At 41.1% G+C, this 23,381-nt stretch overlaps 1 protein-coding gene across 1 annotated transcript in view; it reads right to left on the bottom strand.

Annotated features, from left to right (window-relative positions):
* Window positions 1-23,381, bottom strand: part of LOC120547824 (synaptic vesicular amine transporter-like) — a 150,200-nt gene that overhangs the window by 3,088 nt on the left and 123,731 nt on the right. The window contains exons 12-14 of the mRNA XM_039783517.1: window positions 12,336-12,399; window positions 11,592-11,711; window positions 6,825-6,958 (exon numbers count right to left, since the gene is read on the bottom strand). Coding sequence (XP_039639451.1) covers window positions 6,825-6,958; window positions 11,592-11,711; window positions 12,336-12,399 — 318 coding nt within the window. The remainder of the gene's footprint in view (window positions 1-6,824; window positions 6,959-11,591; window positions 11,712-12,335; window positions 12,400-23,381) is intronic.

Below are 23,381 nucleotides of genomic sequence, written 5' to 3'. Positions count from 1 at the left end.
CCTTCGTAACATTGCTAAAATTAGGAACATCCTGTCTCAAAACGATGCTGAAAAACAAGTCCATGCATTCGTTACTTCCAGGCTGGACTGTTGTAATTCCCTATTATCAGGATGCTCAAATAAAACCCTTGACTCTCCAGCTGATCCAGAATGCTGAAGCACGTGTTCTGACAAAAACTAAGAAAAGAGATCATATTTCTCCTGTATTAGCTTCTCTGCATTGGCTTCCTGTAAAATCCAGGATTGACTTTAAAATCCTTCTTCTGACCTACAAAGCTCTAAATGGTCAAGCACCTTCATATCTTGAGGAGCTCTTAGTACCTCATTGTCCCACTAGAGCACTGCGCTCCCAGAATGCAGAGTTACTTGTGGTTCCTAGAGTCTCTAAAAGCAGAATGGAAGCCAGAGCCTTCAGCTACCAAGCTCCTCTCCTGTGGAACGAGCTCCCAATCTGGGTTCGGGTGGCAGACACCGTCACCACATTTAAGACTAAATTGAAAACTCTCCTCTTTGATGAAGCTTATAGTTAAGGAGTGAGGAGTTGCAGTGTATGCCTAGACCAGCGGGGCAGGGTGTATAGCTGCAGACACAGCACCCCTGAATTTTCTCTGCTTCTCTTTATAGTCATTTTTTTTTTATTATATAATATTATTTTTTTTTAAAAAAAAAAGGGGGCCCAAAAAACACAATCTCTGGGGGAAAAACTCACCCCCCCCCCCCCCCCTTTTTTTACCTTTTTTTTTTTTTTTTTTTTTTTTTTTTTTTTTTTTTTTTTTTTTATTTTTTAATTTTTTATATAATAAAAAAAAAAAAAAACTCTTCTCCAAACAAAAAACCCCCCCCTTCTGGGGGCTTAGTTTACCTTTTTTTTTTTTTTTTTTTTTTTTTTTTTTTTTTTTTTTTTTTTTTTTTTTTTTTTTTTTTTTTTTTTTTTTTTTTTTTTTTTTTTTTTTTTTTTTTTTTTTTTTTTTTTTTTTTTTTTTTTTTTTTTTTTTTTTTTTTTTTTTTTTTTTTTTTTTTTTTTTTTTTTTTTTTTTTTTTTTTTTTTTTTTTTTTTTTTTTTTTTTTTTTTTTTTTTTTTTTTTTTTTTTTGATTTTTTTTTTTTTTTTTTTTTTTTTTTTTTTTTTTTTTTTTTTTTTTTTTTTTTTTTTTTTTTTTTTTTTTTTTTTTTTTTTTTTTTTTTTTTTTTTTTTTTTTTTTTTTTTTTTTTTTTTTTTTTTTTTTTTTTTTTTTTTTTTTTTTTTTTTTTTTTTTTTTTTTTTTTTTTTTTTTTTTTTTTTTTTTTTTTTTTTTTTTTTTTTTTTTTTTTTTTTTTTTTTTTTTTTTTTTTTGTCGCTGTTAAATTTTTTTTTTTTGCTTTTCACCAACTGCAAGAGCCAGGCGGACGCAGGCGGACCCAGTGCATGCTGGGAAACGCCAGCCTCTCAGCTGATCGAACAGCTGATTGGTTCAGAATCGACTCAACATGATGACGTTTTATATAAACTTTTTATTGATTTTGAATCAGAGGGATTTGAACTGCTATTTGTCTGATTTAAAGGCTTATTCTGTACAGAACACGTGTGGCTGATAGTTATGTTTAGAAGTCAGAGAGACTAAGGGCTAGATTTATCAAGCCGTTTGCACCTGTTTCCAGGCGCTAATTGGTCGCAAAAACGGATGTAACCGATGCGGGCTATTTACAAACAAGGCGCACTTGGGTAAAATCGCAGATTGTCTGCCACATGAGCGAGAAGAGACGAGTTGCGCTTTCAATATGCGTTCGTGGGAGGGTCGTGGGGAAAGTGGGAGTTCCACCCAAAAAGGTGGGAGGATAAGCGCAAAGTGCACCTAATTATATATTCCGTGGTATTTATAAAGACAGTCAGTAAGAGCGCGCCTCTATTCTGCGGGGGAAATTCTCCGCCTCTTTAAACCAGCCGCAATCGAGTTTCCTCGTAGACCTTTATGCCGCTGGTGAAATGGCAACAGCAATTTGAGCAAGACGAAGACATAGGCGCAGGCTGAAAATATTTTTAACACAAGAATCACACTTTGTCAGTGAATAATATATAAAAAAAACAAAAAAAACTTTAAATAATTAAAAAAAAAAAAAAAAAAAAAAAAAAAAAAAAAAAAAAAAAAAAAATTTTTTTTTTTTTTTTTTTTTTTTAATTTTTGTTTTTTTTTTTTAACACAATATTTAGCGTTACAGATCAAGCAGACATGCAATATTAGAGTTACTGGAAGAAATCAAAGATGAAATTGAATCTCCCACTCAGCGTTCACATCCCATTCCAGCAGTTGTTAAACTCCTCGCTACATTACAAATATTGGCATCAGGATCATTTCAAACAGTCATAGCATCAGCAGTGGGAATATCGCAGTCTGCACTCAGCCATATCATAGCACCAGTACCACTTTGCTACAGCGCAATTTACGGTCTAGTGGGCGGAGAAAGACGCTGATTGCCTGATGGGTGTCAGGGTTGATAAATACTACGCAAACTGTGGAAGCATAGCGTGCGCTATTACCGAACTCGCATAAACAGACGCAGCGCAAACTGCGCTAGTGTTAGTAAATCAGGCCCTAAATCTGTTCAGATTATGGATCATCTACAGTGTGTTGTTAATTAAAATCAGTGACAAATCAGATGTGGAGAATTTTGACAGCTACTCTGTCATAATAAAATCAACTGGAGACTGTGTAGGAGCAGATATATGGGTCTGATAACATTTTATTAAATCAGAATCGGACCACAGTGTTTCTGTCACTTCCTGTTCAGACTGAAGGCTGCTGGAATCAGCTGGAAAACTGTCCGACTTGAGAGCGGATTTTTGTCCCCACCCCCGGCTGCTGCCGCCTGCTCTCGTCTACTTTACAGGCGAGGCGCAGTTCATCTTGAAGGAGCCTAATGACTGCCGGGGAAGTTCCTTCCTTTCTTCTTATGACACAATGAGTTGCTCTCTCCTCTCTCTTTTCTTTTGTTTCCTTTTGTATGCATCCTGTCCCAGAAATGCTTGTTACTAACCTAGCTCTGGGGAGTTTACTCCCCGGAGTCCTTATGTTTCTTCTTCACCCAGAACATCGCCTTGGATTAGGGTGACACCAAGATCTGGGTCTTGGGTGCAGCTGTCGCTGTGGACCGGCTACACCCTGCTACGCTCTGCGATGCCCTGCGATGCCCTGCTGCGTCCTGCTGCATCCTGCCGTGTCCACTGCATCCACCCATGCTCTGCTGTGCCACGCTACATCCCGTAACGCCCTGCTGTGCTCGGCTATGACATGAACTACTACGACTACCATGTAGTCACTGTTCCATTATCTTTATTATGACTATTATTTCCACTGTTCATCATAACCCCAACCGGCACCATCAGACACCGCCTACCAAAAGTCTGGGTCTGCCAAGGTTTCTTCCTAAAAGGGAGTTTCTCCTCGCCACTGTCGCTATAGCTACTGCTAATGCTTGCTCTTGGGGGAATTATTGGAATTGTTGGGGCTTTGTAAATTATAGAGTGTGGTCTAGACCTACTCTATCTGTAAAGTATCTCGAGATAACTCTTGTTATTATTTGATACTATAAATAAAATTTAATTGAAATTGAATTAACACCCACCCAAATAACTAATCAGTATGATGTGTGTTTTTTTTGTCAAAGCTTGGTACAACTAAAGTCACCAATTCTAATTCATGCTTGTATTGCATTCCATTGTTGTCAGGATTTTTGAGCCACAAGCAGTTGTGGATGAGAAGTGCTGGTAAGAATCATTTTAGTAATATGGCCACATCAGCTGTAGGCTACTCATTAAAGCAACACTAGAGAACATTTCCCGCTTCATTCCCACTACAGGTTGTCTCATTGGAACTACAGCTCGCGCTACCCTAAAATTGCATAATGTAATGTAATGTAATGGACAATTCCGCTTCCAACCTGTAGTGGGACCGAAGTGGGAAAAGTTCTCTAGTGTTGCTTTAATTTATAACAACAGTAAAATATGAACAGAGGAGCTTTGCTACACTTCGTGCTGTGCACCTTTATGAAAACAACGGCCACAGATTGGGATTGTTTAATTTTTCTTCAAAAATACTGTATATACCATCAGAATAATTTTATGCTTGATTATCACATACAAATTCTATGCATAGAAGCTTTATGCATATCATGTTTTCTTCGACATCTAACCTAGTGGTGCAAGAAGTTCTTTGCCTGCTTTTTATAATTATACACTTTTAACATAGAACCCTTCAAAAGGCCACCCAGTATCACAGTTAAGGCCTACCACCACCTTTACATTGAAATGCAGTTATTGAAGCATACATGTGTTTTAGGTTTGGGCTTTGATGTGCAAACAACACATTGTTTCCTTCATACTGTCTGTCTGTGTGTACCCCTCTGACTGAAGCTCTCTGTTTTAGCGCCTGTCTCTTTAAGGGGCAGCAGTAGCTCAGACTGTAGGGACTTGACTTGGGAACCCAAGGGTCGGTGGTTTATGAAGTTTTGGACTGGTAGCTGGAGAGGTGCCAGTTCACCTCCTGAGCACTGCTGAGATGGCCTTGAGCAAGGCACTGAGCCCCCTCACTCTGACGTCTCTACATTAGTGCATGTATAAGGTCCTGTTTGTGCATGTGTGCTTGTGTGTTAAACAACAGATCGTAAAAATTTCCACTTGGGGATCATTAAAGTATAAAGTTTGTCTCCTTCTTCTTTTAAGCCCCCCTCCTGAAAAAGCCCAGTCTGCTCTGATTGGCTTGCGAGAAAAATATGGCGCACCTTTGCAAAGGTAGTTCTAAAGCTGTGGGTGGAGATACTCAGATGTGGGCGGTTTATTCTAATGAGCCTGCATGTGACAGAGGAAGGGAAGCCAAATCAGAATGGCTTGTTAAATAACATGTTTTCAGATCCAGACACTCCAGATAGCCATATTTATGTGCACAAGCACAGAAAAAGTAAGTTTTTCATGATCTGCCCTCATAAAGTATTTAATGTGGATTCATCATTCATTAATCGGGCCAATCCCGATGCGACTGATCGAAGCATCCCTAGTAAGAACTTGTGAAATGGCAGATTTAAAAGAGCAAATACTGATGGAGGTAAAATGGCAGAGAAGATGAACACATAGGGGTAAATACAGACAGAATGTAATGAGAGAGGTGATGAATGATGGCAGATGCTGCATGGAGACGAACAAATGGACATGAAGGCAGGATGGAGATATGCATGCAGCCGATTGATGTCCGATGATGGTAAGGTAATTCATGGTTTTTCTCCCATCACTAAAGTCTGTAAAACATGAGAGAGTATGTGTTTCTGTTAAGCTCTAAACAGAAATGTTGAAATGTTTTCATCCACATCAGACAAACTGGCAACTCCTTTATAAGAGTTATTTGCATGTGTTGTGTGAGATACACATATAAACCTCATGGAAGCTCTTTTTTTCTTGCATTGCCTTTGGAATCCAATATCTTTTACTCAGGAGTTCCAACAGTGCAATAGTAGGGGTTTACCTAAGTATTCATAGTAAAACAGTTAAATGTAGTTTATATCTCAACTTGTTAACTGTCACTCAATTGTGTCTAGCGGAAGTTATTAAAAAATAGGGATAATTTGTCATGATTTTCTCATGAAATAAATGAGGTAAGCTCAATAACAAGTACTGAAATCAGTGCACGAACAATAGGTTTGGCTGGTTATGGAACTGAGTAAAATGGTGCTAAATGAAAACCAGTGTCAAATGGCAAAATTACATTTGACTTTGCCCTAACCTATTAAAGCTGTGTATTGATGGAAACAACATAGTGATGACTTTGCTAATCTTAACCATACTGCAGTTGCGATTGGCAAATCGTGTAGAAATAAAAAACTTTTGCCTTGGACCTTTTTGCAGAATCGTTGAGTATCAAAATTAGAGTTAAATTCTTGTCTAGTGATGGGGTTAGCCAATTAATTGTATTCTGCCTATTAGGTATTGAACAAATAAGTATTATAAGTTTTTCTATGATTGATATAGTTGGTATAGTTTCGATTAAAAGACAGTATTTCTGTTTTGGGGTTTATTTTTCTTTTTAAAATGTGGGTTGGGGTGGAAAGGGCTTGGAACGGTGTCTCTTTATTCTTTATTTTATTTGGTGAGTTCTGTTAAAAGTTGAAAACCTAAAAATCAAACATATTTTACAGGACAGTATTTGGTCCAAATCTAAATCTAATGCTCAACTTTCATTGTTTCATTGTCATGGAATAAGCAGGATACTGTAACTCACTTCTAGCCTTGTATGCAGTAATGAAAAAATAATAATGGAATATCTCTACTTCAGTAGAACACCATGTTTTTTTGATAACTTTTTGTTTTTGTTATATGTCTGAAGCTTGCTCTTGAGGGAATTACTGTAATTGTTGGGGTTTTGGAATTTATAGAGTGTGGTCTAGACCTGATCTGTAAAGTGTCTCGAGATAACTCTGTTATGATTTGATACTATAAATAAAATTGAATTGAATTGAAGATGCTATATGCAAAGTTTCAGGCAGATCGGGCGAAAACCACAGGAAGAGTTAAAAGAAAAGTAGGTTTTGAACATTCCACGGGGAAATGGGCGTATCTTATGTCATGTGATTCATCTTAATTCAAGAAAAGTGGAAATGTAAGGCTTTTAAATGTGCGATGTGTAATGTAAGAGTTATCTGCCAAAACCCATCTACCTTGATTATAGAGGCACCTGTTGGTCCACATAGGTCATTTTTGATTTGTGAGGTGTAACATTTTGTTGACCTGGCCTTACAGTTTTCCATATTTCTTTGAGTTTATAAAGGATTTCATTGACTGTATTTATGTGCTTTGAATCTTACAATTTTCTCTTCTTGTCCTGGTGGACTCCTGAGAAAGATGCAAATAGGAGCAAAAATAATATCCACTATTCCAATGATGGTCATCAGCCAGGGGAAGCCAATACTCTCAGCTATGGCTCCTCCGATTGATGGACCTGCATCAGTCAGGGACAGATCACATACAATACTTGTTTAGTTTGGCTTGTTCGATTAGAGCAGCACTTTGCATTGCAACTGACAGAGACCGACAGAGACCCAAACATTATTCCTGGTCTACAAAGCAGTGGTCCTCCCCACCCTGCTGTATGGGTGAGAATCATGGACCACCTACAGCAGGCACCTGAGAAACCTGGAGCAACATTATCAAAGACACTTAAGGAAGATTCTGAGGATCAACTGGGAGGCATGACGTACTAACATCAGTGTTTTGGAGGAAGAAGTACCAACTTCGATGGACTGGCCATGTTATTCGCATGTCAAACACCCAAACAGATCCTATACTCCCAATTGAAAGAAAGTCGGCAAGCCCAAATGGTTCAAGGACAATATTAAGATCAGCCTAATTAAGTTCAAAATTCCAGTAAGCAACTGGGAGCAGATCGCTTTGGACAGGCGTCGCTGTAAGAAAACTGTGCAGGAAGGACCTGTGCACCATGAAATGGAACTCCACTGTGTCGCATAGACAAAGTGACAGCCCCGAAAGGAAAAAGAGAAAAAGGCTCCTCTACCACTCACCACCTCCACTTTCCCCTGTCCACACTGCACCAAAATATGTGGATCACGTATTGGCCTGAACAGCCATCTAAACACCCACTAGAAGACGACCCTACGGAGAGACAGTCATACTCGTTTCGAATGACCGCCAATGATGATGATAATGATGATGATGGTGGTGGTGTGTGTGTGTGTGTGTGTGTGTGTGTGTGTGTGTGTGTGTGTGTTTGTGTGTGTGTGTATCCCTTGACCTTGTGTATATAAAAATGGAATAATGTAATCAGCAAACTTAACATTTGCAAGAACTTTTCCCACCGAACCCAACCCTACGCTTGCACTACACGCGCTACGCTGGTCGACGTAATGACGCCGCTGTTGATTACGGGAAGGTGTTTACGTAGGTGGAGCATTCAATGCAGTAGGCTGTGAGAAAGTTAAAATGGAACTCGTGAGCAAAAAAAGTGTTGTTTGGCAGTACTTTCAGTCAAAAGAAGGCAATTCAATTCCAGCTACATGTTCAATTTGCAATGACGATTTGTTTCGTGGTGGCAAGAACCAAGATACCAAGATAAGATAAAATCAATAACTAATGCATCTGTTAAATCTGTACCTAAGCAAATTAAAGTTAATAATGAAATCTTACAAGAACCTCTTTTAATGGCCCAAGCCTTTAATACTCACTTTTCATCAGTCTCTTCTATATTTCCTGAATCATCTATTTGCGGTAATTTACAACCTAATAAATCACTGACTATTAACAGTATATTTTCTTTTAGGCGTATCACACCTGTTGAGGTACAGACTGTTATTAATGATCTTAAAATGAGTACTGGTTCTGGGTTGGATGGTATCGAAGCTAGATTCTTAAAATGATCATCTCATGTACTTATGTATCCTTTATGTGATCTTTTTAATATGTCTTTGTCTACCTATGAATTACCCAATATCTGGAAATGTTCACGTATTATTCCTTTACATTAAGGAGGCGAGGTACTAGATTTGAACAACTATAGACCAATTTCTATTATCAGCTCTGTTGTTAAAGTGTTCGAAAAATTAATTTATAATCAATTGTCATGTTATCTTAATGAAAACAATATCCTTTCACCTTTTCAGTCTGGTTTTCGTTCTAATCACTCTACAACTACTGCACTGCTAAAACTAACCAACGATATTCTTACCGCCTCGGACAATTTGGAACTAACTGGTGCTATTTTCATTGATTTGACAAAGGCTTTTGATTTGGTCAGTCATTACATTCTTCTAGATAAACCTTACGCTATTGGCCTTTCATGCACTGCGTTACTTTGGTTTAACTCATATCTTCACAATAGAAAACAATGTGTTGTTATTAATGGAATCAAATCTGACACTCTAACTCAGCAGTGTGGTGTGCCTCAAGGATCAATACTTGGTCCACTTCTTTTTTCCATATTTATTAATGATCTTCCTTCTATCTGTAAGTGTTCTTTTCAGCTTCATGCTGATGATACGGTTATATACACTTCACATACAAGTTTAGTACAGATTGAAACAGATTTACAGTCTGATTTTAATAACTTACAAAACTGGCTTGCAGTTAATAAGTTACTTCTCAATAAAACCAAAACACATACTATGATTTTTGGCACTCGACAGAACATTAAACTTAAATACAAATCACATTTATTTCATATTTCTTGTCTTGATGGCATTACATTGCAGAAAGTTGACCATATTAAATACCTGGGCTTATACTTTGACTCTGAACTTTCTTTTAATTATCATATTAATCATATTGTACATAAATTGAATTATAGTCTTAGTCTTCTTTTCCATTCAAGAAACTGTTTTCCATTTAAGGTCAGAAAAAGAATTGCCCTTCAACTTATATTGCCAATAATGGATTATGCTGATTCAGTGTACTGCATTGCTTCTAATTCCTCTCTTACTCCTCTTACTAGAGTGTATAATAGATTGTGTAGATTTATTCTTAACTGTGCATTTACAACTCATCACTGTATAATGTATGAACTTCTTGACTTGCCCACACCATTTATAAGAAGACAGATTCATTGGTTGCACTTTGTCTTTAAGTGTGTTCATTTCAATTATCCTATTTATCTAAAACAGTTTTTGGTTCCTTTTTCCTCCACTCATCATTTAAGACATACTGTACAGCTTTTCTTTTCAGTACCTCATGTTTCTAAGTCTAGATCAAAAAATGCTTTTATGTTTAAAGCACCTTCTGATTGGAATAACTTACCAGTAAATATTTGCTCCATTTCAACTTTCAGACTGTTCAAACATGCCTTGGCAATTCATTTTCATACTAACTGTACATGTAGACTTTAATTCTCTCCAGTTGTATCTCATTCTTCACTTTTCTTTTCTTATTGAACCACTTAATTTCACTTTTCCAACAGTAACGTTTGTTATATGTTGATGTATCATTATTCCCTGTTATTTATTATATTGTAATTGTAGGCTCTGTGTGTGTTTTTATTTTTTTTTATTTTTTTTATTTTAATTTTTTTGTTTGTTTTGTGTTTTGTTTATTATGTTGTTTGTATGTCTGTAGTGTTTATTGTTGTATTTTGTTCAGGACCCCCTCGAAAACGAGATGGCACATCTCAAGGGGTTATCCTAATAAAAGAATTTCAAAAAAAAGAATTTCAAAGAACCCTAAACAATACACAACATTGCCGCTGTTAAAACATTTGCGTATGAGACATCCGAAAGAATACGAGTTGTGCATGAAGGAATATACAGACAGCAGGCAAAATGCAGCAACTTCAGGTACGGCAAAGGAAGGACAGTCACAGCTAAAAACTTTGACAATGTGTTGACAATTTATTTACTTCATTAATGTGTTTACTGTGTTAATGGCCTGAGGATGGGAGTAGGATTTGTTATTCGGTTTCGGATTCGGCAGATTCTTAACCAGTGGATTCAGTATTCGGCCGAACCCCAAAAATCTGGATTCCGTGCATCCCTAATCTGGTGTGGCCACCAGCTTCATTAAGTACTGCAGCGCATCTTCTCCTCATGTACTTCACCAGACTGGCCAGTTCTTGTGGTTGTTTTTGCCATCCTGTACCTGTCCCGCAGGTGTGCTATTCAGATGTACCGATCCTATGCAGGTGTTGTTACACGTGGTCTACCACTGCAAGGACGATCAGCTGTGCTTCCTGTCTCCCTGTAGCGTTGTTTTAGGCGTCTCACAGTAGGGACATTGCAATGTATTGCCCTAGCCATATCTGCTGTCCTCATGCCTCCTTGCACCATGTCTAAGGCAAGTTCACACAGATTAGCAGGGACCCTGGGCATCTTTCTTTTGGTGTTTTTCAGTCAGTAGAAAGGTCTCTTTACTTTCCTAATTTTCTTATAACTGTGACCTTAACTGCCTACCGCCTGCAAGCTGTTATTGTCTTTTCGACTGTTCAACAGGTGCATGTTCATTAATTGTTTATGGTTTATTGAACAAGCATGGAAAACATTGTTTAAACCCTTTACAATGAAGATCTCTAAAGTTATTTAGATTTTTACAAAAGTATCTTTAAAGCTATACTATGTGAATTTTCCCTCTTCGGTCCCCCTACAGGTTGTCTCATTGTAACTACAGGCGCGCAAGCTGTAGTTCCAATTAGATAACCTGTAGTGGGACCAAAGAGGGAAAAGTTACATAGTGTTGCTTTAAAATACAGTGTCCTGATAAAGGGGCGTTTCTTTTTTTGTTGAGTTCCATTCCAAATATTCTGAGTCAGTATTCTAGGTTAAATGCTGTTATTTGTAACATGGAAACACATACTGTACTTGCTGTGTAATAATCAAAAATTAGTGCTAGAAGATGCATAACCACCTGTTTCTATTTAATGTCATGGTTACATTGCTTTAACCTAGACACCAAGTACCACAACCATTAGCTGGAAACACATATGGTCATGTCCTAATAATTAATGAGTCAGGCCAAAATCAAGATGAGCCAAAGATTTCTAGGGATTGGACACTTTCTGTTGCTTTTCAAATTCAAAGTCACTTTAGAGGTATCATAATAGTCGATAATATTGCTAAGGTTTCATGGTTCCTTCTTACCTAAAGCAAATCCCATGCACAAAGCCACATCAGCAATGGCATACACACTTCCATAAACAGACACATGGCGCAGGTCCACCAGGTCACCCATGATAGGCATCATAGACAAGTCCACCATGCCTGTAACACAACACAGACTATATAGCTCTTACATGCTCAGCCATGGGAACACTTGTACTTCAGGGTTTCCTTTAGGGTTAACTTTGCAGTTAAGGCGGCTGCCTAAACAACACTTGCCTGCTGACTAAGTCATAAAAAAAAAAAGAAAGTATATGAGCGATATCCGCCATGTTACCCTGTTTTCTCCCTTTCATTCCAAACCGTGACCAACGCCAGTCTCCCTTCTCTGCAGAACGCATTAAAAAAAGAAATAATAAAAAAGTGCCATGAATTGGAAAAAAATCTGTTTTTACAATCTTTACATATGTGATATGCCTCCAAATCACGTGATGCGTCCGAACAGCCGCATCTGGTGGTTGAATGTCATTGCGCTATCTATCATCGTTTGCCACAGTCTGCAACACACCACACACACTGTGTACAAGACTTAAACTTATTCCACCAACTCTGCACCGGTCGCATCTACACATCTGCTTTTCTTTTTCTCTATCCCTCTTCTGCTCACTTATGACACACACAGACCTCTCTTAAAGCTCTACCGGAAAACCCCATACCGCCTTAACTAACAAATTTTCTTCGGGAAACCCTGTACTTGATAAGCACAGTATTACATTTATGACTTACCAATAGCAAAACCAACACCTAAGGTTGGAACAATCAGACCATAGATGTTGTTGGCAAATGGAACCTAGAACAGAACAGATTTATGAAAATGTAAATTTATGTTTATTCAATTTGAATGTATTCATTTGTATTGGAGTGTAAACGACAAACATTTTCCATTTGACAGCGATGCTGGCTGCTTTTTGATATTAGCTTTGAAATCACTGTGAATTCAGACTCCCATTGGCAGAATGAGGGGTGAATGAATTTGGAGAGTCATGAGATATAGAACAGGTGGATAATGTGGACAATCTGGATGTCTTTTACCCTAGAAAAACTGTTCCAACCCTCTCAATGCTTTTTTGTATGTTAAAATCCTAACCTGGCTTTAAGAATATAAACCTTTTAGACTTAGTGTACATATAATGCTTTACATTCTGCATGTAGTGGCTCTACTGTTGTGTTTCTACTGGCTGAGGAATGTAAAATATTTCAGGACTGATGCATCTTAATATGTGTATGAATTATTAGATATTATACAACAAGTAGATCCAGGCAATCTGATTGGTTAACTAGACATTTGTGCTCATCACTAAAAATATTATTCCGCCATTTCCATGGCAACATTGTAACTTCCAGAATGAAGTCAGAAACCAGAAGGCTACAATATTGATTCATTGATCATTTTGTTGTTCATTTTGATTCATATGGTGGACCTAGATGATTTTGATGAATGATTGGAGGAGGATGAGAAGAACACAAAAGCAAACAATTATTTAATTATCTAGTTAACAGTTATTGGAAATGTTTGGATCACATCAGCTGTGCCGGTGAGTGTTCGCGGTGTGAAGTTGGCGGATGTAGGAGCTAAATCTGTCCATGGAACAATGATTATAGTCAGAGAGGGAAAGTAACGAAATACATTTCCTCTCTCAAGTTTTTAAAATTTGTATTTTAAAATGTACTTCATTACGTTTTGAATTAAGTATTGTATTTCGCTACATTACAAATCCTATCCATTACTGAGTAAAAAAAAACAAAAAAAAAACAAAATCGTGACCGGAACAACTACACCAGATCTGGGCATTCTTTTTTTGTGCGAATGTATGCAGCTTCTTCTTCTCTGGTTGCAAGTCGCAATTAAAAAGAAGTAGAAGAACTGCAATGTGTCGGACGGTCGGACCCATAGACAGTAAGAAAGGTCGGACTCCTGTGTCGGCGAACTGAGTTGGAGACGTTAGCATAGACATGAATGAGCTGTTATCTCTCAAAAATGTCAGCTCATGGGAAAGAAAAAAAGGTTGATACAGAGTGAAGAGTTTTTAACCAAACATGGACTTCTAAGTATTTATTTACTGAAGTCAAAGGTAAAGCTGTGTGCTTAGTTTGAGGAGAACAGATAGCTGTGTTAAACGATTATAATTTGAATCGTCGCTACAATACTAAACGTGGTGTTTAGTATTGTAGTGACGATTCAAATTATAATCGCAGAGAAATACAACAACTTGACTGATGCAGAGTGGGCATGGACATTTGAAGCTTTGCTAGTTATGCTGCAAAAGCAACAAGGCATCCAGGGATGCAGCAGTCAAGACCAGCTTGTGATATCCCACAAAATATGCCCAGAAAAAAAAGAGATGTTTGAGAATGTGCCGCTTATATAAAATTAATATTGTTGTGCTTTAGCTTCCGGCGGGATGGAGGTGCGTGGATATATTGAGACACACGACAAAGCATCTTCTTTTACGAACTTCACTTGGCTCCGGTAACAGGTTAGTTTACAATCACAGCTGATGTTGTTCTGGATGATACACTGCGTTGTTTTGGCCTCTAGCTCTGGCACAGACATTGTTTAGCAGTGTCCATGCAGGGAGCCATGAGTGCCGTAAAACTAGTAGAACTGAAAGACAAGTCTCGCGATGGTAACACGTTATCTAGATAGCTGAGTGGCTTTCACTGACTTGGCTCGGAAAAATTTAAATAAAATAGAAGACTATGTTTATGAGCTTATGAACAGCTTAACTGCCTTACACTACCCCCCTTTTTGGAGTGCTGAGTCCCTTCAGTACAGGTAATGTAGGGAAAACTGATTAGAAATTAAGTAATTACAGTAAGCTTAACCCAAGTTGCTGAAAAAGCTTATGCCATAAGGGCAATAAAACACAAATCACATTCCTTAGATCAGTTTTAAGTGTTTAACAGTCAACTAACAACTTTTAGCTTAATGTGACATAACTAATGTCTGAACCTCTCTGGTCTATTTACTATGCGACCACTAGATGTTTTAACAGTCTTTTCCAAGGAGTCTGTATCACCTCTTCTTCTTCCTGGCTGGCACCCCGGACCCTTGGAATGGGATGCCTCGCTTGGACCATTGGAAGGGGACACCTCGCCTGGATCACCTGGCAGTGGCAGCGTTGGCACCAAGGTAACGTCCTCTTCATTTGGTTGGAGGTCTGGGTCTTGGCACTGCTGCAGCATTTTACTTTTTTGGCGTGAAACCCAGACTGGTATTATTTCACTGTCATAGGGCTTGAGTCTGTCATGATGCATTAATGTGCTGCGTTTGGGGCCTTGAATCTCGTACAGTACAGGACCACAGCGTGCTGCAACAATCAGGGGGCCCTTCCATAGTGCTTGGAGCTTTGGGCTTAGTACTTTCTTTTTCGTTTCGTCTTTGACGAACACCAGGTCTCCAACACTATAGGAGTGTTCTCTTGCTCGAAGGTCATGCACTTTCTTTTGTTGCTCTTGTGCAGCATGGAGGTGCTCTCTTGCCATACTGCGCAATTCTTTTAAGCCTTCTTCCAGATTGTAGAGGAAATCCGCTACTTCCAGTGGGTCGGCCTTGAGTTTTGCGGTACCAGACTGACTATCCTGTGGTTGATGGACCTCCCTGCCAAGCATAAGTCTGTTGGGTGTGAACCTTTTCACTGTGTGTCGCGGTGAGCAGTGGCAATTGCTCGTCCCAGTTCTTTTGGTTCTGGTTCACATAACATTGAAGCATCTGCAGCAAGGTCCTATTGAACCGCTCTACCTGTCCATTAGAGGAGGGGTGGTAGGGGGTAGTCCTGGTCTTGGTAATCTGCAGAAGCTTGCACACATTTCAAAACAGCGAACTCTCGAAATTACGGCCTTGATCCGTGTGTCACTCGAGGGGGGCTCCAAACCTGGCGATAAATTCATACACTAGCTTTCTTGCAGTCATTTCAGCACCTTGGTCAGGGACAGGAAAGACTTCGACCCATCTGGTGAACTGATCAATAATGACAAGAATGTACTTGTTACCAGAGCTGGACACAGGGAATGGCCCGAGGATATCAAGGTGCAGGGTCCAGGGGTGCTCCAACTTGGTAACTTTGCAGTTTGGCTCTTTTTGTTGGTCCTGTGGTTTTACATGCACTGCAGTGTGGGCACCGCTTGACAAACAAATGAACATCTCCGCCCATGCCATACCAACGGCAGCTTTGATGCACACGCTCGAGGGTTTTAGCTTCTCCCAGGTGACCAGAGTATGGAAGGTTGTGGCATGACTGTAGGACTTCCTTCTGCATGGATGCTGGACATAATAGCAGCAAGGTTAGGTGCTGGTCTCCAACTCTCTCCCAGGAGTAATAGAGGACTCCTTGTCTCAGTGTGACTTGGGGCCAACAGAGCCAGAACTTCCTCACTGCAGGGCTCTCGAGCATCACTTCATCTTTGGTGGAGAGTGTCCTTTTTTCCTTCCTTTCTTTCCTTTCCTTTCTGGAATGTTGCCAGTTGCTCAGGGCTAAGGGATTCAAGCCAGTTGATTTCTGGGCTCTCTGGCAAGGGTGCAGATGGCTGATCTTCCACTGACTGAGTGCCATCACCATTTGTGTTGCTTTGGGGCTCAATGCACCTTACTGTTAGTGGCACAACGTCATCAACATCATCTTCAAACCTGGCCCACTGCTGGTGAATTCTCTGGCAGTACTTGCACCCTTTGCATGGCAGATCTGACAGGTTTATCCCCACCTGGTAACAGTCACATTTGTCCACATTTTCTCCTGGCAGCCTTGACATGGCATCTGCGTTAGCGTGCTGCTTACCGGCTCGATGCTCAATATGGAAGTCATACTGGCTTTACTCCCCAAGCCAGCGAGCTAGCTGTCCTTCAGGGCATTTGAACCGGAAAAGCCAGCTGAGACTGCCATGATCGGTTCGAAGTAGGAACTTCCTGCCCAGTAGATAGTGGTGGAACTGGCGTGTAAAACGAACAACAGCAAGTAACTCACAACGGGTGACACAGTACCTTTGTTGAGCTGGTGAAAGGTGGCTGCTGGCATATGTCAGAACTCGTTCTTCCCTCCACTGGACTTGCGACAGGACAGCTCCGACACTGTTGTTTGAGGCGTTTGTATCGAGAGTGAACTTGCCTTCAGCACGAGGGTACCCCAACAGTGGTCAGTTTTTCCTTGAGCTTGGTAAAAGTGGCTTGGTGCTTGTCAGTCCATAGGAACACAGTCCCATTTTTGAGAAGATTATGAAGGGGGCTTGCCAGCTCTGCAAATCTTGGGACAAACTTGCGGTAGTAGTTACATAGCCCAAGGAAGGCTTGCAGCTCTTGCAGGTTGTCGGGGTTCCACTGCTGTACATCTTTGACGAGAGCTGGATTTGGTCCGACTCCTTTGCCACTCACAATGTGACCCAGGAAGAGAACTTCTTCTTGAAGCAGATGACATTTTGATGGCTTTAGCTTTAGTCCATAGCTTTGAAACCTCTGAAAGACCTGCTCAAGCCGATCCAAGCTTTGGTCCACTCCATTGCCGATGACAATGACATCATCCAGGTAGATGAGAAGGGTTGCCCACTGAAGGCCTCTGAGGATGAGCTCCATTGCTCTCTGAAACGTACTCGGCGCATTACAGAGTCCAAATGGCATTCTGGTGTATTCATAAAGGCCCCATTTGGTGATGAATGATGTCTTCTCACGATCTTTGTTATCCACTGCAATCTGCCAGTAGGTCGAGGGTAGAGAACATAGTAGCTCCACCAACACCATCAAGGCATTCTTCAATCTGGGGCAGTGGATAAGCATCCTTGATAGTCAGATTGTTCAAACAACGGTAATCTACGCACCACCTTACTCCTCCGTCCTTTTTGCGCACTAGGACCACTGGAGAGGCCCACTCGGATGCTGATGGTGTGATTACACCCGCTTCCAGCATGGCTTTAAGATGTGCTTCCTCTTCACCTTGAAATCCAAGAGGAGTTCTTCTCAGGGGCTGGCGTACAGGCCTAGCAGACCCAGTGTCAATCTTGTGCATAACAGTGGACATGTAACCAAGGTCAGAGTCACTTTTAGCAAAGATGGATTGGTACGTGAGCAGTAACTGAATGAACCGCTGTTGTTGTTCTTCACTGAGAGCCTCACTTGTAGCAGCAACCAGGCCTTGGAGGTGTTCAGGAATGTCAGCGATTGTTGCTACTCTCCCTACCATTAGTGATGGTGCACCGTCTTCTGTATGGCTAGCTACTGCACTTTGCTTTGGTTCACATGGGGGTTCAGGATAAGCTTCGATAAGGACTCTGAGGCATGCTCCTTTTGGTAGGGCTGTTCTCTTGTGGAGAAATTGCACACCCTGATTGGCACCTTTTTGTCCATAGTGACAACAACACTCCCAGAGGCTACATTGTCTGTAATGTTTAAAGGCTCTAGCACTGCTGTAACCCCTGGCCTTGGGTCCTCCACTTCACCCCACACGACACATTCAGATGTAGCTGGTATGATGGTGGTTTCTCCAAGAGTTACTCTAGCCACACAGTAGTCTGATCCATTATCTCGCATGATTTTTGAGGGCACAAGTTCACCTCCAATGAAAGCCTTGCCACGGGTATAGATGACAACGTCATGGGCTTTCATCAAATCTGCTACCGGGTGTGGGGCTCTCCGTGTCCCGCTGGAGCTCCGACTGCAGGTCGAGGTCGGCAGCGAAGCTTTCTGGCAATAGCAATGTTGCTACGCTGGCCGATCCCCACTGGTGACGGTCCGTCTGCGGCTGCAGGACCTGGAGCTCACTGCCAGTGTTTCAGTTTGACTGTTAAAAAGTGTTAAGATAATTAAAAGGTATTTATTTAGAAGCAGGCTGGTTGGTTACTTAGCTAACGCTAGCTTGCTATTCAACCAAGCTTCCATGCTATAGCTAAATAATAGTTGGGAGGAATGTGGGGGATTGAAGATCCATGTGCACTGTTGGTCTTGTAGGTATCGCTGCATGTCTGAATCTTCTTCCAGGTTCAATTCTTTCGACGCTCTGATGAAATTTGTGCCTTGGTCAGATCTGATCAGCTTTGCAGGCCCTCTGATGGAGAAAAATCTCCTAAGAGCATTAATGAAACTGGATGCACTTAAAGTCTCTATCACCTCTATGTGCTCTGCACGCACACTGAGGCATGTAAACAACACAGCCCACCTTTTGTTGTTGGCTTGTCCACCTCTGGTCCAACAGCAGGTCACTTCCCATGGGCCAAACATGTCCAGGCCGATGTAGGTGAACGGTGGAGCAACTTGTATCCTGTCCGCAGGTAGATCTGCTATCAGCTGATGCTCTATGTTGCCACGGAGTCTTCTGCAAGTGACACACCTGAATAGTGTGGCCCTTCTGCACTTTTCCCTCCTACCAGCCATAATCCAACATCCTTGATGGCTCCCTCAGTGAAGTGTCTGCCTTGGTGCTTTACCTGCTCGTGGTGGTGTCGCACAAGGAGGGTTGTTAGGTGATGCTGACCTGGGATGATGAGAGGATTGGTCCTGTTTATCTTTAAGCCAGACTGAAAGATGCGTCCGCCAACTCGGAGAAGTCCATCGCTGTCAATCACAGGACGAAGCTTTCTGATACTGCTTTGCTTTGGTATGTCTGTCTGTTTCTGTATGTTGTTGAGTTCGTTTGCATATGTTTCCTGTTGCATATTCATGATCAGAAGTTTTCTTGCTTTTTCCAGGTTTTCTGGCATGGCTGCTTTTTTACAGATGTGCCATCCTCTGCATATGCTGTCACAGATGGACTGAGTGAAACACTGGGCAATGTGAATCAAGATTGCAAGTATTCTTAAGAGAGTGGTCCACTTTGAAAACCGGTTGAAGAGCTTCACTCCTAGATGGCATGTGGAGGTTTGGGTGACCAGCAATGACACTTTCGGCCGGATTTCAGGGTCGGACCCAGGGTCAATGAGGTCAAATTGTTGCTGAACATCATCTGGTGGTTTACCGGGTGGGGGATCTGTAGTTCTTGAAGGCACGGGAGGTAACCTTTCCACTTCAGCCACTCTGCCTTCAGGTTTTCTGGGAGAGGTGAATCCCACTCTCCGCTTTCCATGGCAGTGATCTTCCTTGTATGGTGACGGGTGAGAGATAGCCGAGAGGATCGAAGATGCTGTTAATGGTGGAAAGCACGCCTGTGCGTGTGAACGGCTTGTTGTCCTCCTGCACCTGAAAGGTGAATGTGTCTGTGAGAATGTTCCAGCTTATGCCTAAGCTGCACTGCATAGGCACTTCGTCCGTGGAGAAATCCAAATTCTTGATGCTGTTTGCGCGGTCTTCAGGAGGGAATTCGTTCATGACAGCTGCACTGTTTGTTGTAATCTTATGCAGTCTGAGACAGGAGCGGGAGAGCATCTCTTGTGCTCGCTTGATGATGCTGATGGCCTCAGACTCAGTTGCAAAAGACTTCAAAGCATCATCAACGTAAAAGTCTCTTTCGATGAATGCCCGGACGTCTGAGCCGAATTCAGCTTCTCCTTCTGCTGCTGCTTTTCTGAGGCAGTAGATCACCACAGCGGGGGATGCCGTGTTCCCAAAGACATGAACACGCATTCGATAGTCCACGATGTCGTTGATCCACTGGTTGTCACGGAACCACAGAAACCTCAGGTAATCTCTGTGCTCTTCATTGACAACAAAGCAGTAGTACATGTGCTGAATATCTGCGGTTACTGCAATTTTCTCTTTTCTGAACCTGATGAGCACGCCCAGCAGGTTATTGTTTAGATCAGGCCCTTTTAGCAGGACGTTGTTGAGTGAGATTCCTTCATGCTGAGCGCTTGAATCGAACACAATGCGAATCTGTTCTGGCTTTTTGGGATGGTAGATGCCAAAGGATGGTAAATACCAACATTCTTTTCTTTCTGGAAGGGCTGGGGCAATTTCAGCATGTTGACAGTCAATCATTTTTTGCATGAACTGCATGTAGTGTTGTTTCATGACAGGTTTCTTTTCTAACAGACAGACCTTAGGCGTTTCAGTGCATAGTCTCTGTTGTTAGACAGGCGTCTCCTGGGAGACCAGAAAGGGAGGGGTGCAACCCAGCCTTGAGTATCGTCTTTAAAGACTTCTTTGTCCATTATTTCCAGGAACTTGAGGTCCTCAATGGACGGAGCGGGCTGATGGTCATAGTCGGTGCAGGTGAAAATAGAGGAGTCTGTGTCATCTCCGCAAAGATGAGGAGCTGGATGGACAGCGGCACACTGAGATAGAGGAAACTGTAGGAAGGAGCAGCTTTGTGTGAGGTCTTTCACACACAGGTGGCTATAGCAAGGTGTAAGGTAGCTGGGGCGCCCGTTCTCCAAGATGGACGTTTTTAGAGTGGTGACTGCTGAGGGCCGGTGTGCTGTGCCAAGGCACCCATCTCCAATCACCACCCACCCTAGGTCTAATTTCTGAGCAAACGGGGCATTTTTGGGTCCATTTGCTTACGGATCTTGTGAATTCTTAAAATGTCTCTTCCTAGCAAAAGGAGTATTTTTGCATCGGGATCTAAGGGGGGAATCTCATTGGCTATGCTTTTTAGGTGGGGGTGATGTGAAGCTGCATTGGGAGTGCGAATTTCTGACCTGTTATTTGGGAGCTCGTTGCACTCAATGAGGACTGGAAGAGGAATGCGAGTCTTCTCATCAAATGATTCTAGCATGTACACTGCATGAAAAGTGGGATTTTCGTCAGTATGCGGCACTGTAGATTGTCGTGGAACTTCAGGTTTACGACTGCACACGGCAATTTACAGGCAACACCGAAAACTTCCGTAAATTGTCAGAAATTGACGTGGGCCTTGCTTGGCAGTTGTCCCCCCATGACCCCCCCTCCCTCTAATTCTAGGGGAGGCTTTAACATGTAAATGAAAATGCTGTGAGCTATACAAATGCAAATCAGGGTAGCAGCAGGAGGAGTTTTACCCCAGGTGACATTTTTCTAAAAAGTATTAACTTAATTTTAAGAAAATCTCTTAAAATAGATCAGACTCAGTATAGCCTAATTGTAGACTCTTCAATTTTAGCTTGAATTGATTTATTTAATGAAAGTATGCTAGATTAATTATTTTGTATGTCATTAGTAATGACCAATGTTATGTAAAAAAGATACACCAAATAATTTATTTCAACAATTAGTTTTACAGGCTTTGCCACAAAAGGTAAAATGTGCATTCTATTCATTCCCAGTCTCCTCGAGCTCAACCACTGTGCATAGTGACATGACTACAGTGGCCTTTCTTTGGTCTTGCTCATCCAACATTGTCTGGTGGAATGGAGACATAGGCTCCACTGGACAGTTTTCTAAGAGAAGTCTTTCTGCTGACACCAGAACACTGGGCTTCACATAAAGCATATCAGGTTTGTCATTGCATGATAAAAGTCCCAAACATTTAACTTCTTAAAATACTGGCAAATTCAGCACCATATTCACATGTCCATGGCATATGAAGCTGTTGGCTCTGCTGAAATGGCCTCATAATCTAGACATCAATTGTCCTATTATTAAGCTTTCCCAGTATTCCATTATAACTCACTGTAATTCACCTCCACACCAGTGTGTGTGATGTTCGCGCCCTGCTGGTTAATCTGCTCCTCTTTGTCTTTCTCTATCATACTGCTCCGCCCCCTACCCCCGCCCTCACTGCTACCATTTGAAAAAAATCGGCGGGACATGGGAGATGATTCTGAGAGTTCGAGCAAAAACTATCGAAATATGGGAATATTTCAGGCCAACTGGTAAAAGAGTTGTCTGTACACTCTGTCAAACTTCACTTGGAAACACACAGGAGTTGTTCAAGACGTTTGGAGCGTTTTTTTCTCTCCTCCAATATCACCTCCGGGGCTCCAAATATACGCTCAGAGAAAAGAAGAAGTCAACGTAAGTATATGATTATTAATGAAACGGCGAGCTAGTCTGTACTGTTTATTAACTCTTGATCGTACAATGACTGTCTTTGGATGTTAAACAGGCTACTTAGACTTGGCAGTAATGTTTTAAACCCCACCAAGTTTAAACGCGAGCAGCACAGAGCTGTGTGTCTGGGCAGCCTGGCTGCTTTCAGCGCCATTCATTATTGAGGCAGAGCTGAGCGGGTGATGTTGTTTTATAAAAGTATATTTTTTTTATCTCGTAATTTACAGGAAGCAGTCGCCGTCTTCACAACTCTGAGACAAACTGTAGCAGGCGCTACGAACCGGAGCAAGGGTAAGATTTAAAGAATATGCTTTCATTGAATGAACTTCATTAATTCATACGTTAATAGATACCGATCTTAACCATAGTTTTTTATTTATTTTTTTCAGACAAACCTCTCCTCATAACGAGGCTGTGACCTATATTTTTGATCGGAGCTGTCTGCAAGTCCAGATTTACATGACGCTGATAATGACGCCATTGTGTATAAGTCATTTTTACTTTTTCATCTTTCCTTGTTTAATTTTACTGTGACGTATGTTTTTTATTCATACCACTCTCATTTAATTGTTTTCCAGCTGCCTGTAAGACATGACGAGACAGGACGCAGGAGCTTCCGCTAGAAACAACCAGATGTAGCATCGCGGGCAGAAGCTGTGAAGAGTTCAGCTTGGAGTCGGTCGAGAAGAAAAGAGGGTAAGATTAGATCCGTTTGGTCAATGTGAATATTTTTCAGGTGCATTCATAGATGTGTTGTGTCTATAAGCAGTGCATTGCGCAGTACTGACTGTCTTTATTGATTGATTTTACAGCTGCTGGAAGCGAGACAGTGCTGGCTGTGGGTGAGGTGACATTTGGAAGTGCGCCACATAGACCTACAGGACAAC

The sequence above is a fragment of the Perca fluviatilis genome, chromosome 19 (genome assembly GCF_010015445.1).
Source record: "Perca fluviatilis chromosome 19, GENO_Pfluv_1.0, whole genome shotgun sequence".
In the NCBI taxonomy this organism is placed as follows: domain Eukaryota; kingdom Metazoa; phylum Chordata; class Actinopteri; order Perciformes; family Percidae; genus Perca; species Perca fluviatilis.
Note: the sequence above shows the minus strand (reverse complement) of the source record. Positions and strands in the feature narration are given on the sequence as shown.